Source organism: Melanotaenia boesemani, chromosome 4 (assembly GCF_017639745.1).
Source record: "Melanotaenia boesemani isolate fMelBoe1 chromosome 4, fMelBoe1.pri, whole genome shotgun sequence".
In the NCBI taxonomy this organism is placed as follows: Eukaryota; Metazoa; Chordata; class Actinopteri; order Atheriniformes; family Melanotaeniidae; genus Melanotaenia; species Melanotaenia boesemani.
Genome location: NC_055685.1, coordinates 27845404 through 27860021, shown reverse-complemented (window position 1 = coordinate 27860021; position 14618 = coordinate 27845404). Strand labels below are relative to the sequence as shown.

The following is a 14618-nucleotide window of genomic DNA, read 5'->3' as shown; positions in this document are numbered from 1 at the left end:
AGGTGCTTGTTTACGGCAGCGGAGAGAGGGAGGGGAGGAGTTAGTGGAGGAGAAGAAGGCAGGTTTTGGAAAAGACTGGCTCTGTCCTTGCACTTCATGGTGGTCTGTAATGACCCTGACAGCCCAACTGGTTATTCCTATCTGCTGCCTAGCATAAATGCAACATCTATGCTAGCGCTTATTAATCAGCTCTGCAGTTGTAAAATGCATCAGCCAAACCTTATTAACTGACTCACGTTAAAGTAAGATTTAGAAGATTTAGAACTGTGAGACAGTTTTAGTCTAACTCAACCACTTTGAGAGGTAAAAACTACAGCATGTTGTAACATGTAACCCCATTTAATTGAGTGTAACTATGAATTAAAAGCGTTATATTCAGTATTAATTTATAGACTGAAACAGCATTAGGATCCCATCTGATGTTTTCTTTGAAATTACAAATAGCTTTTAACAGTTAATTCTGTTTGAGTAACATAATATTCCCTTTGCTGTAGCCTAATGTGACTGAGTGAGCTGTCTTCATTTCATTTGGCCCATCAGAGGATTATCATGGAAACTCAAGGTTAGTATGACACAGTTTCATTTGGATTTACTTTTAAATGTTAGATTACCCATTACATTACTTATCCAAGAAGCTGTTTGATTTTACAAGACTTGTCACGTAGTTGTCACTCACTGATGATTGGGCTGCTCAAGTCTGTAAAATGTGACCGTGTTAACAAACTCTTCTAATCTTAAATGGTTTAAAGCTTCTCAGATTTGAGACTCAATCCATTCACACAGGATGTGATTCATGTCCCACGGCTGGTGTCGGTGATGTTCAGGACTGTAAAACTTCAAAGTGTTCATAAACTCGCTTCTGCTTCTGGCTGCTCAAAACAGACCTTTTCTGCTTCATAAGGCTGGCGACATTATTGGATGGTACTAATTCTGGATTTTGTGACGTGGGTGTGTGTCACAGTGTAAATTTAGTTCAACAATAAAATAATGCAACTGCTGCCCTGTCGTGAACAGTGGAATTTACAGGCTGCTGTTGTCACTGAAGACAGCCTTTTTTAAGCTGCTTTTTATGAGGTCATATGTTCTCTGGGTTCTTAGCCAACAGATGATGATTGGTCATAACTTTTAGCCACAAGGACAACTGTGAATTTCTCTGACTTTGTTTTTGTGGTGATTTTATGTGGTGGCTGTGTGTGCAAATGCAACAGCCAACTTCAGCGCAAAACCTGATTAACACATCTACCCTGTTTGTGTTTGTAATTGACACTAGCTGCTCAACACAGAAGGAGCCAGCTGAAATAGATACCTTCTTCTAATTCAATGACCACAGACTCTTTTGACCTTCAGTGTGAATCCATGTGCAAATACATCTCACGTGCATTAGTGAATTAAATTGTAAGCTCAGTTTCACCACAATGAGACCAAAGGTAGAGTATTACACAGAGTTTAATTAATGGTGTCCCAACTGGCTTCACTAGTCTTCTGAAAGCCTTTGTGATTCAAGCCTTTCCTTCTCGTGGAAAAGTCAGCTGCAAGTGGCATTCTCAGCTGCACTGGGAGAATTTTCTGAAAACCGATCGCATGAAAAAGGAGCTGCTTCTTGCTTATCACAGTATTTAGCATTTGGCAAATAGTACGGATTCCTACTCTGTGATATTCTTTGTTTCATCAATAGTGGTGATGCTGTTACAGAGAATTATGCCATTTGATTCTCAGTGGAGAAGATTAGCAGAAAGGACTCGTTTTCTCTCTTTTTCCCCTATAAAAAAAAGATAAATTTCCCCACAATCACTGCATTCATGGTGAAATACACCCTATAGCTTTCAAATGTCCACATACCAGTCCGGACACACATTCTGCAGGTTTAACCTCATGCACACAAACGTAAAAATGTGCAGCCTTAAATCTGTCCAGGCTATTTGCTGAACATATTTAATAACAACAATGTCATACAAGTATTTTAGGCCATTAAATTTAATCACATGTTTTCATCATGACTCCTGCTGTCATGTAAAACCTCTAGTTCTGACTAGTAGTTATATTGCTATTATTAGCACGGATCACCAGTGTTACAGACGTTGGACAGCCTGTAACACTCACATAACTTATTCAAAAGAGTCTTTTTTTCTCCTTGTTTTGTTGCAGAAGTGATTAAATCTCCAAGGAGGTTTTCATGCTGGTGATATGCACAGCTTGAGATTCTGATTAGCTTTCTGTGGGATTGAACAATGTGAGAGAAATTTTCTATTAAAGGTGTGAGGAATTAATTATTGAGCACATGGAAGGTATTCTTGTTTGCCATCATCTTTCAGGTCAGGGCATTTTAATTGTTATTATTATTATTATTATCGTCGGCTCTGTCTGTGTTGCTGTTGGCTGCAGGAACACCTCCGAGCTGTGAATTTGTCAACCCACACTATTCATAAAATAAAGCGCTGCAGTGTCTTCTATCATTGTTGTGTGACTAATTTAAGCAAAACTGGAAGGGAAATGATAATAATTTTTAATCAGTCAATTCAAGTTTATTTTGGATTTCTAAACTATAAACTGTTTCTTTTAAAGTCTGGTTTAAATCACACATGATAACAGCTTAGAAATGATCTTAAGACTAAGCTGCGGTGAAATCTTGGAGTGCTGCGATGTTGTGACTTTGAGTTGGACACTTTGTCGCTGGTCAGTTCTGTACGAGGCCTCTTGTTGCCACTCTTGATCATCAAATATGACTTCTCATCACTGGGCTTTTCGAGCACAGCTGGCCACACTGAATATGATGAACTACCTTTCACCGTCTTCTCAGCTCACACTGTGCTAATCTTAGCTGATGAGGCCGCTTTAGTGAATTATGGGAAATGTAGTTTGATGCTGCACTTTTAAGAGCAGCTAGAAGACTTAACTTATATTCTGATTGACTACAACTACCGTCGTGATCTGAGCCAGGCAGCAATGTTGCGTGGACAGCATGATGACCGTCTCACACACACACAGACACACAGAATCACTCAGATGCATGGCCGTGAAGTTTTTATTCTCTTGGGTGTCACTTCAATCATTTTTTAAAGGTGGATTAACAGCAGTAGTGTGGGTGTTAGTTTTCAAAAATGGTTTTACATTCAAGCATAGTGGCTTATTTTCACTTAAAAAATGAGGATGTCCAGAATCTGATAGCTTTATTATCATTTTAATGTTTCTTTTAATAATTAAGTCCTACCACAACAGCTAGCTTAATGTAGACACATGTCCAAGGAGCAAAAATTATAAGCTGCTGTTTCCTTTTGTCATCTGTGAATCCAAATTGGGATGAGATTAAGGAGAAGGGAACACCCACTATTTTCATGGCTCACCCTCTCAAAACATTGGTGGTAACTTGTGTTTGATGGTTTTAAAAGATTGCCGGAGATTCGCTGGACAAACAGTTTAAATGTAACTGCTGTGCTTAACACTGAGTTATCCCAACATGCACCATTATAGCAACCACTTCATGCTACAGTGGTATCTGCTTTCTCGCAGGGCCAAAAATAAGCGTGGTGGGGGGGATTGTTATGTAAAGTTGTCACATGAATATATACATGTGCTTGCATGCAAGCAATGCAGATTGTAGATGTAGATGTATCCGCTAAAGTTTGGTATAGTTTGGATATTTTGTCCACATGGAAGCACTGTTTAGGGAGAAAAATGCTAATTTGTTGAAACTGGGGCCTGGAGTGAATAAATATGAAAACACCACTGTTCTGTTTCCGTGTTATAACCCATACACATCTTCCTTGAACTAATGACCTTAACCCTCCCAACAGCTACAACAGAGGAGCGTTCATGCTTGTTTGTTCAAGTGTGACCTGAAGCAGAGGTTCAATGTCTTTGTCAGTCCTCAAATTTGTCCCTTTTAGCTTTGATTCCCCTCCATCTTCTCCTTCATATGTTTCTTAATATTGCACAAGTTTCTGCACATGTGCCATGTCTTATTCTCTGTTTCTGTTGTATTTTTGTGGCAGCGTTACAGTGCCACTTACAGGCCTGGCATATATACTACAGCGCTTTCAGTGTGTGAACGTACACGTTTCTTGAAACGATTTTATCTTTATGGAAAACATCTTTTTAAAACTAAATTGATGCCTTTTCCGTGTGGATGTAGCCTAGCAAACCTTTTAAAAGTGGGACATGTGCATATAGCTGAAGTCTCAGTTAGCTCTGGGAGTATGTGTTTATCTAGAGGTGATTTGGGTTTTTTGGAAACACGCATCATTTCTTTAATAATTCATCATCCTGAAGAGAAAAGTTTATTGGGAACACAACTGTTTCCAGACACAACATTGATCCCACTGCCAAATGTTAATTTTTTTTTAACCAAGTAAAATAAGTAAGATTCCAACCCAACAACACAAGCTAGACGATGACTCTTCTCTATGACATGTTGTGTGTTGAGCACAGCTCATGTGTGCTCGCTCAGTATGTTCTTCCAGTAATGCTGATTTATTGTCAAACCTATCTTTTGGCGCAAAGACGTGAAACCTCAGACGGTCAGACCATTAGAAAATGTGAATAATCTGACACTATGTTCCAGGGCTGGCAACTGGAGCCCTCCAATGATTCAGCAGCTAAATTGATCCCGACATCTACTGAGTGACTGATGGCATTCCCAGAGCCCCAATGCATCCCTTCATTGGCCAGACTAGGGTGTGTGTATCTGTGGATGTGTGTGACTGCAGAGGTGATAATCAGCAGTGGCTGGAGGGACTTTCTTGTCCCTGTTGTTGTGCCGCGTGGAGCAGGGACTCCCATTTGGTCCCTCTTAACTCTGCCCCCCTCTGCCGTCCCCTGAGCCCACCTCCTCTGTTATTCCCTCTTTAACTTCACTCCGTCAAACCTCAGTTTTTCTTTGAAGAGACACTACGCTGATTTCCAATCTCTTGACTCTAGAGAGAACACAGGAAGTGAAGAAGGTGTATGTAGGTGTTTGAAGAATAGCTTTGCAGGGAAAGAGAGTTGAAAAGACAAGGCTAAAGGGGGGCTTAGCTGCTTTTGCAGCTGTTGACCAGTATTGGCTGAGAGGAAGAGACCCTACTGAAGGGCTCAGTAGCCCTCTCTTCCCTGCTGCTGTTTTGTTGTCATCTGTCCATTCATTCAGAGAAGAGAAAAACCAGAGCTGGCAAGAGAAAGCTGCCTCATCAGGATTTGCTGTCTTTGGATTGTGGTAGCTATTTTGGAGGGTTGGTTAGAGGCATTAAGGCTGCAGGTGGTGCTAGGGAGTTTGCTTTGCTATGCAGCAAGCTTGGGATTGGACAAGTAGCATTGAGAGCGTCAAAAAAGGCCAAGCGAAAATGTTGGGAAAAGGACAAAGTGGTGGATACCCCCCTGAGATGAGTGAACCACTGCAGAGGTAAGAAGAAATTTTGTGAACCACTAAGTCACAGTTGAAGCTCATGCTTGGTGGTCGCATGGATGTTTGGAAAAATAAAATCTGGCATAAAAGCCAGAAATTCACTTTAATTATTTCTTGGAGGTTAATTAGATCCATCAGCCTGCTTATCTAGCCTTAATTTGATATTTTAAAATTGTCTGGAATCTGTCTAAAAAGAAGTATTGAAATATTTAGTTACGTTAAATATTTCCATTGCTGTAAAAAAGTTGCAAAATTAATACACTAAAAAGCAATAAAAATCCTGTATAAATAGTTTTAATTCTACAGAGGTTCTCTTTTACTTCAAAAAAAAAAAAAAAAAAAAAAAGACCACATTATTATGAATTCCCTACAAAGAATTAATGAAGTGTATTTTATTTGCATTTATTGTCTTATATGTAAATCTGTATTTTGGGATATGCAGGGAAGCTTAAAGAACATTTAGAATAGTTTTACATGTTTTTGTAAGGACTTGGCTAAAACCTTCATAAAGTCAAAATAGATATAAACTGTTTAAATTTAACTTTCTTCTCAAATTTGCCTAGTTTATAACTAAATGCCAAAAGTTCTATATAATATAAATTTCCATCAATCCTGAGCTGAATTTAGTTGAATATTATTCTGAACATTTTGATGTTTTTAGAAATAATTTATTAAATAACTATTTTTAATAGACACAAATATAAAACAATAACTAACCACTGTTCATATCAGGATTTTAAAATAATTTACGGACTGAAATGAAATATAACTAAACTAAAGAGCTGCTTTTGTGCTTTTTAAAGATTTTTTTAAGGGGTTAGTTTCTCAATATACAGGGGTTTTCACACTTTATTCAATCTTGGGGAAAGTTTAAAGAGAAGAAAATCTTTTTCGGTGTACTTTAGGGATAAAACCACTAAATCCAAACGATGAACATATGATGCTGCTGTTCATAGCCTTTATAGATTAATTGGGGGTGTTTTTGTTGGCTGTGAAATGTAGAAAAGTCAAGCATAAAGTGTATCAGTCCGACGTTATCTGGTGAAATCATTCAGCTTCAGCCTCAGTTAAAATATACGCCACAATCCTGTGCTTGTCCGTCTTTCCATGTATCTGCTTTAGAGATGAAATCAAACAAAAACTTGTGCAAATCTTCATTTAACTAACGTGCATTACATTTTTTTAATTGTATTTAGTGTTTTCACCACAGTTGTTCAGTCTTCTTGGTTGTTTATTAATACGACATGGTCACTGGAGCAAACAGATTTATTACCATGTTCGGAGCACTGAGTCTGTCACTCCTCTGTTGTGCGGTAAAAGTTGTATTTGATGATATTGTGAATCAGAGCGAGTTAGATTTTTTAAATTCCATGTGAATGTGCAGCTTGTGGCATTTTCTGCGGCATTCACAGTTTTGCAATCTGCTGCTTCCTTTAGATAATCAGCAAATTAAAAACATGATGGTACCTTGCCTGATATCTATCAAGTTTTTTCTTTAATTTTAGTTTTAAAATCAAATTTTATCTGTAAGGTATTTCTATTAAAGGGTTTCTTGATGCACATAATTTATTTAATAAATAAGGTTATCCCTTTAAACCTATTTAACTCCTTGAGGTAAATGTTACTGTTTCATATACTGTAATTGTACAAATTTATAATATAATACTCTAACTAACTGATACTGATAATGTTTTACTTATTATTTGTAAAGTTAGATTTAATTTAGATAATGAAGAACTACACAGTATTTCATACGTATGTTTTCTGAGCTTTACAAGCTACAGAATATGATTTAATCTTAACCTTTGTTTGCTTGAGTTGAAGAATTTTCAGTAAATAATTTGCAAATATTGATAAATAAATTGGATAAGCAGCCACTGTAATTATATATTACTGCAAAGAGACAATGAACATGCAGCAACATATAAGAACAGAATAAAAAGATGTGAAAGCAGGCAAATTAGTGATAAATGGTATAAAAAGCCAAAATGTGGCCTAGATTTAGCATAATTAATATTAAAACAAATTTAAAATAACCAAAAACAGATTTCATTACAGACGGGGAAAGTAGTGGATGGAGCAGCTTCAAAGGTCCGTAGGTCTTTTGAACATGTTCTTTTCAAAGATTATCAATGTTAGCATAAAATTAAAAATAAAAATGACTTCACATCTATATTTCTAGTCACTAACAAGGACCTTTTTTTCCTTAAGCTCATGTTTGTATTACTATTTACTCTCTTACCACTTGCCACGGTGTTACCAGTTATGTTACAGGTTTAAGGTTTTTCTGTTCTGCTCTTAAATGCAGTTAAAAACTTTTTGTTCCTTTGTGTTTTTTCATTGTTTGAACAGACCTTCGGAGCTTAAATCTACTGTAGGTCTCAGCTGAATTGATTTAAATATGTGTATTTAGGCTGGTAAGAAACTAGTAAAAATTTGTTCCAGAAACAAAATAAATAAAAAATAAAATTATTATTATCATGACTTGTCCTGACAAACACTGCGTCAGTGTGTGCCAGCACTGTGGTGAAATTGGTAAGCTAAGTCAAGATGAAAAAGAAGACCTCGGTTTTTACAAGTGGTCATGAGATGTTGCTGCTTCGTGTGGTCCCAGTCAGGCAGGAAATAAAACCCAGTCAGATGTAGAGTAAAAGTGTAAGATGTGGTGAACAATGTGGGGAAATATCTTGGGTGGCAAGAGTTAGACTTGATGATTTTTCTCTGTATGCCTCGAGGTGAGTTTCATTATTTCTACATTAGCATTCATACCGTCCTTCTTTTTGTGATTTCACTTTGCTCACCTCGTTGCTTTATTCCACCTGCTGGCTGTAAATCACTTAACGTGTCACAGAAAGGAAAGTTGGCTGTCTGACCAAATTTTACCTGCGCCTTACCCACAGGTTTTCACTGAAATACGATATGGCTCCAGAAAAGCTAAGACATCCTGGGCTCTGTCTTTTTGCTTTCTAAGGGTCACCCTTCATGTTGGGTTTGGTGTTTTTCTCAAGCTGCAGGGCCAAAGCAGCCAGGGCTGCACTTCATGACATGGCTGGACATAAATTGCCTTTTTACCACTCAAGTCACAAGGGTGACTTTTGAGTGAAGTAGTAATCAATAAATCCTGACTGGTGAATGCATATGACCAGTTTAAAAATAACCACAGCTTGTAAATGAAGGAAAACCTTTGACAAACACACTTTTTGAGCATGGCAGTCTCTCAAATCCAGCTGTATATGTTTGAGCCAGAATTATAAATGGACTATAACACTTTTCAAGTTACTCAAAGCGCTTTTACACTACATGTCTCACACACTCATTCAGCACTATTGTTTATACTAGGTGCATTTTACCTAACAACACACTTAACCAACGCAGGGTTTAGTTTCTTGCCCCAGGAATTTTCAGCATATAGCAGAAGCCAGGAATCAATCCGCCGACCTTTCGGTTGGCAGATGACTGCTCTTTCACTAAGCTACAGCTGCATAATCACGTAGAGGTCACATTCAAAATATGAAGAATGCTGACTTTAAAGAATCAGATCCACAGTATAAAAAGTGAACAGCACCACAACAAAGATTATACAGCAGGATGTCTCTTTTGGTAAATATTATCGTTACCTGCAGATGTTAGCTTGAAGTCTGCCAGCTGCTGTCGTCTGCCACCTTCCTGCTCTGTCTAGACAGCTAAGGTTAGCACCTATCCGTTTGGCCTTGCCACTGCTGCCCCCTGATTAGAATCTTCTTATGTACTGAGGTAGCGCCTCATTTCATCAGTTCATCCATTCCTCACGGCTAAATAGCCTTTCAGTCTGCAATAGGCACAAATCCTTCCTTGCAGTGCACAAATGTCTGCTTTTGAAATGTTTGAGGAGGATAATCTGAATGCTCTGTCTAGGGTTGGAAATAGGGCATGAAAAGTCAAAGGAAATTCAAGAACTATGACAATATATTGGCCAGATTGCTGAAGAAAAAGTCTTGTGAGCAAGAAAGGAGGACTACTGGAAATTTGTTTTGTTTTTGTACTGTTTTTTTAAGCTTTAGGCTTTGTTTAAGTGGTCATACATCATTTTAACACAGCAGACAAACTGGAAAACTTCGAAAACATGCCATGAGCCCTTTGAATAACTTTGTTTTTCAGACCAGTGGGTTTCTATGATGGTATAAAGATCAGATAATACAAGCAACTATCTTTAAAAAGTTACACCAGAAATGCAACAGAAGTCATGTGAACCTGATACGATTTGTCTACTTTAGGCACAACAGTGGGGTTCATTTTATTTAATTTAGTTTATTTTTATTGTCTGTTTGTTTTATTCTCTAATTTAAAGACAAACTTTCCTGGTCAATCATAAGCAGAACGTTTAATCCATGAAGAAACCTTTGCTTTTTTTGGAGATTAAACATCCAAATTTAGACCAAAATACAGACCAACCATCCCCCAAATATATTTTCTTAGTAAAATGATACTAATATTATAACTTCAGTGGTCTCATCTGTCAGCGTATTGTTGGTCCATCGTGTGGGTGTGTGTGTGAATTGTTAGTGTTTGGGCGAGTCATCGTACATTCCACAGGAATCCAACAGCAGTTAACAGTCACATTCAGGCTCATGTACTTATAAAGGTTTTACTGAGTGACATTTATCGTCTGCAGGCTAGTAGTAACATAAGATCTGGGAAAAGATGACGGGAATGGAGGCTTGGTTTCAAAAAGAAACATATGATGGAAATATGTCAACCACTGAAACAAAGATGTTTAGCCACAACTGGGCCTTGCAGTTGTTTTCCCATCAAATTTGTTAGCTCATTTGCATCAGTGGCACCATGTACCTCTGAATAACCAAAGCAAACACACAATCTGAATTTGTTTTGTTTTGTTGTGTTTTTATTTGGTTCATACTGTAATATGATTACCAAAAAATTAATCATGACTTGGTTTACTCGATGGTCACCAGAGACTAATAAACTCATATCATCTGACCTGAGGGGTCAGTCGTATCTCCCTGAAGGTCATTAACATGAACTAATCTAGCATTCCTTCTCGTTTCTTATGACTTACCAAAATACTCTTCTGTATTAAATTATGGTGACTGATTGGTGAAGTGGGTTTATAGTTCTGCAGCAGTGTTAAATTAATTTGAAATTCAAATTTTTTTATTTTTATTTATTTATTTTTATAACAACTCTGGGAAAAAAAACTTTGTTTTTTGAGAAAGGAACAATGTTTTTTCTGTTATTCATCTTGAACTCAGCACTGATTCTTAGATTAGTTGCCAAAATCAAATTATTACACCAAAAAGGAAAGATGCATGTAAACACTGTTGTCTTCCAAAAAAGATGTCATTTAAAATTTCATTGTAAGTAAAATCTTCAGTACTCCAGGGACTGGATGTTTCCTGTTCTTCAGAGGAGCTAAACACAAGTGGGACAGATAAATTAAGCCCTGTCTGTACTTGTACATTACAAAAAACTCTGTTTCTGAAAGTGTATAGAGGAATTGTATATTAATTATAGCACTTCCTGTAGTGTTACTGCCATCTCCTCACAAACCACCTTAAGCATGTGTTCATAGCTGTGTTGACACGTAACAACAACTGTGGCTAATCCTGATGGTAAATGGCTGACAGTTGCATGGCACAGCACAGGGAAGGGGCTCAGACTCAGCCTTGTACGTACCATGGCCAGGCTGGCATCCACTTTCAGTCAATTCTAGGAGCATCATATTCTGTAATTGGATGATTACAGCACCATAAAGATTTTATGTGGAGCAGTGAGAAGAAAGTGTCCCTCCAGCATTGACATGGGTCACTGAAATCCTAACAGCAAATACTCAGGGGTCTGTAATTTGAATAGAATTTGAAGATACAGCAATTATCTTGATCTCTGCATCCATCATTCTGAACGAGTCCATCGCTATAACTACCAAAGGCATATTCATTTACACATTAGCTAAGAATAGGAAGCAAGCTGTTCAGTATGCTAAAAAATGATTACATTCAGACATGCTGTAGAAGCTTGTAGAAATTTGTTGTGTAATGTCATTTAGAACTCACCTATTAGTCATTTATTAGCTTTTATCTTACTTCTGTAGATTTTGCAGTTTTCCAGAGTCAAAATTTTATCAGCATGATCTCTACTAATGCTGCAGACATTTGTTTCTCGTTCTCATCTTGTAGCACATGTAAGGGTTTGTTCAAGTTGCGCAACATTTGTCTGTGTTGAGATTAGCAGGATAACTATCTGGAACAATGGGAAAGGACCAAATTTAGCAGGCTTAGACGTTGTAATGCACTGTATCAACACTGAATGACAGTAACAAGAAAAGAGAGTTGTCAAATAGCTTCATCTGTATATATTTACCAGTGAGATTTGCACATAACTCGGACAGGCTTGAGAGGGATACGCAAATTAATCCGGAATTTTTCACAGTTCTAGGGTTCAGGTCTGGGTGCGCCGCTATGTGACTCAGCTGGCATTAGGATTTCTCTGATAGGAGACTGTGAAAAAATGTCAGCTTGTAAAGCAATAATCAAATGAGAGTATATTATTTGTGTGAATTAATATCAGTTGCTTGGACTCAGTAGTAACACAGTATCAGCTACTATGAAATGGTATTAACGGTAATTCTAGTACTGTCCTCTGCTCTTGGACCGAAAACCAATAAAGATTAGCACGATTATTAATAGAAATGGTCAGCCAATTGCTTTATTATCTTAAGTAGTGTTTTTATTTTGTCTCATTTAAATTAGAAGTATATATTTTTAGGTAGGCAATGAAAATAATGGCCATATGCATATATCTGTCATGTATCTAAACATTTTCTTATAGAGCTGCACTTATAGCCATGATAAATCCGTATTATACAGTTTGATTCCCAGCAGCAGTTGACCTCAGATTACAAGGGACAAGAAAGTTCTTTTAGATCAGCTCTTCATCACTTACTTAATGCTTAAATATATGGGCTAGTAGAGTTTGAAGGTCCTGGTTTAAACACAATCTAAATTTAAATGTTCATAAGAAACTAATGAAGTTTACTGCCCTTTAGAAATAAGTGCAGGCTGTTTGCTCTGAATTAAAACATTTGTGTGTGTTTGCTGTTTTTTGCAGCTACATATTTTAATCACAATCAGATCAAAGTTGTCAACAAAAGAAAAACTTTATCTTAACATGGGGACTCTGTCTGCATGTTCATGTATTCCTGTGTGTTTGACATGGGATGTTGGACACAGCATTGAGTATTTAGCATATATGTTTCTTTTTGCTCAACAGCTGTGAAATTATGGTTGCACCAAGTAATTTTTGAAAGAAAAGAAAATGCCGTAACTAAATCTGAGTCCACTGGAAAGTAGATGATTGTCAAGTTAAGACTAACTGTTACTGCCTGTGTCTACCTGCTAATTGGTTGCATGCAGTGTGGTTTTGAAAGTGATATGACCAGGTTTGACCTTGTAACGTTGTTTTTACAAATTGTTATGAAAACACAGCAGGGAGCTCATTCAGACATGACACTGGCACGTTCAGCTGCCATTAGATTAATGAAAAGCAGCACTTGTGAGAAAGAGGCTTTCTTTTTTATTAGGCTTTGAAGGGGCAGTCTGTCGCTGGTGTTCCTTGCACATATTCCCTAATACTGGATGTGAAAACTGCAAAAATTAGACTTTCTCTTTGCTACAGTGAAGTTTACACCCATCTGAAATGAAATGCATTTCTTTATGATGGACACTGTGGGACAAACATACAACAAAAGCCCTGTTTCCAGGAATCTGGCCTGGAATCTGATGGTTTGGTGCCGTTGCTTTTTTCTACAGATATCACTCCAGATAGCCGGATAGCATCAGCTACATAATAGCGTGACGTCATAGTGCCATGACCCCTTCCTTAAAATTATAATAAAGATGAATGCAACACAGAAACAAAGGAGTAAATTGGCATCCAGCTGTTTGTTTTCTTTCTTTTGCATTGTGGTTTTAAACAACAAAACAACAATGATATATTTTAACATGGCACTATTGCTGCATTGTTCTTAGTGCTGAGTTGCACGGGATTGCAATCAGTGGACTGCAGTGTGTCACACCTCACTTTTTAGGTGCAGATTGATAAGATTGGGAGCCCAAAGGAAGGGTCCCATAAAAGTAGAATGACTAGGATAGGATGTTCTGGCAATGGAAATACAAAAAATCTGTACTGACCCATCCTGCGCAGTACTGAACCAGATGGGGAAACGGGGCTAAAGCGTCAGATGTAGCAACCTGGAGAGCTGTTGCTTACATGAAAAGTAGTAGAATAGTAGAGAAATTAGAATAATATTAATTAACATATGTGTAGAATTTGATTGCCTTACCACTTATGCCACTAAATCCAACAGTAAATCCAACCATCCATTCATCCATCCATCAGATCCAGGAGGGAAGCTCCAACATTCCCAGCAATACTCTTCAGCTCCTCCTGTCTCATTAGTAAGGATTAGAACGTAAATGAAGCAGTGGATCAAAAACTTGTCTGACCATCTCTCACTCAATCATATCACTTAACCAGGACCATGAGATACTTAAACTCTTAAACTCCATTTAAGGCAAAAAACCCATCATTTCATAATTCAGCTAACCCTTGCAAAGAATAACTGCTATTCATAAAAGGTACAGGAGCACTAAACGGTGGAAAAGTGGGAACATCTGACTTTTTAATTAATTTTATCCACCTGCTTTTATGCCTGCATGATTATGCAGACATGATCATAATTATTTCAAATAACAGTGGTTGCACAATGTATGGTTAAATGTGACAGGCAGAAATATACGTCTCCATCTAAGACCACGCTGAGTTGACCTATTTCAAGAGATGACTATGGTAATAATTAAGCTAGATGTTAAGGAATTGTTTGTTGTGTTTTGGTCTGTATGTAACTATGACAAAAGTCAGATTTTAGTGGGTGTTGTAGGTTTTTTTGGCCAATTTGGAAAGTATGCTAGTTGGCATTTTGTTGCTGTGTAAATGCAGCAGTAAAGGAAGAAAGAAGATTAAAAATCTTTCTCCCTGCCAAAATCTACTTCTTTTTATGCAGTAAATGATATATATTTTTATTCATTTATTGTATGCGAACACTTGAATTCAGCATCATTAAACCCCACATTTGATGCTATGAGTCATAGGTGAGTCAGATACTCTTTTGAAGAATGTGCCAGTGCTGCTACTGTTGTGCTATTTTCTTCTGCCACAGCGAACACAAGTAGGAGGCCTAGACCTC

At 37.4% G+C, this 14618-nt stretch overlaps 1 protein-coding gene across 1 annotated transcript in view; it reads left to right on the top strand.

Moving 5' to 3' along the window:
• Nucleotides 1-5255: 5255 nt before the first annotated feature.
• The window catches only part of rbm20 (RNA binding motif protein 20), a 50348-nt gene continuing 40985 nt past the window's right edge, over nt 5256-14618 (top strand). The window contains exon 1 of the mRNA XM_041982150.1: nt 5256-5374. Coding sequence (XP_041838084.1) covers nt 5256-5374 — 119 coding nt within the window. The remainder of the gene's footprint in view (nt 5375-14618) is intronic.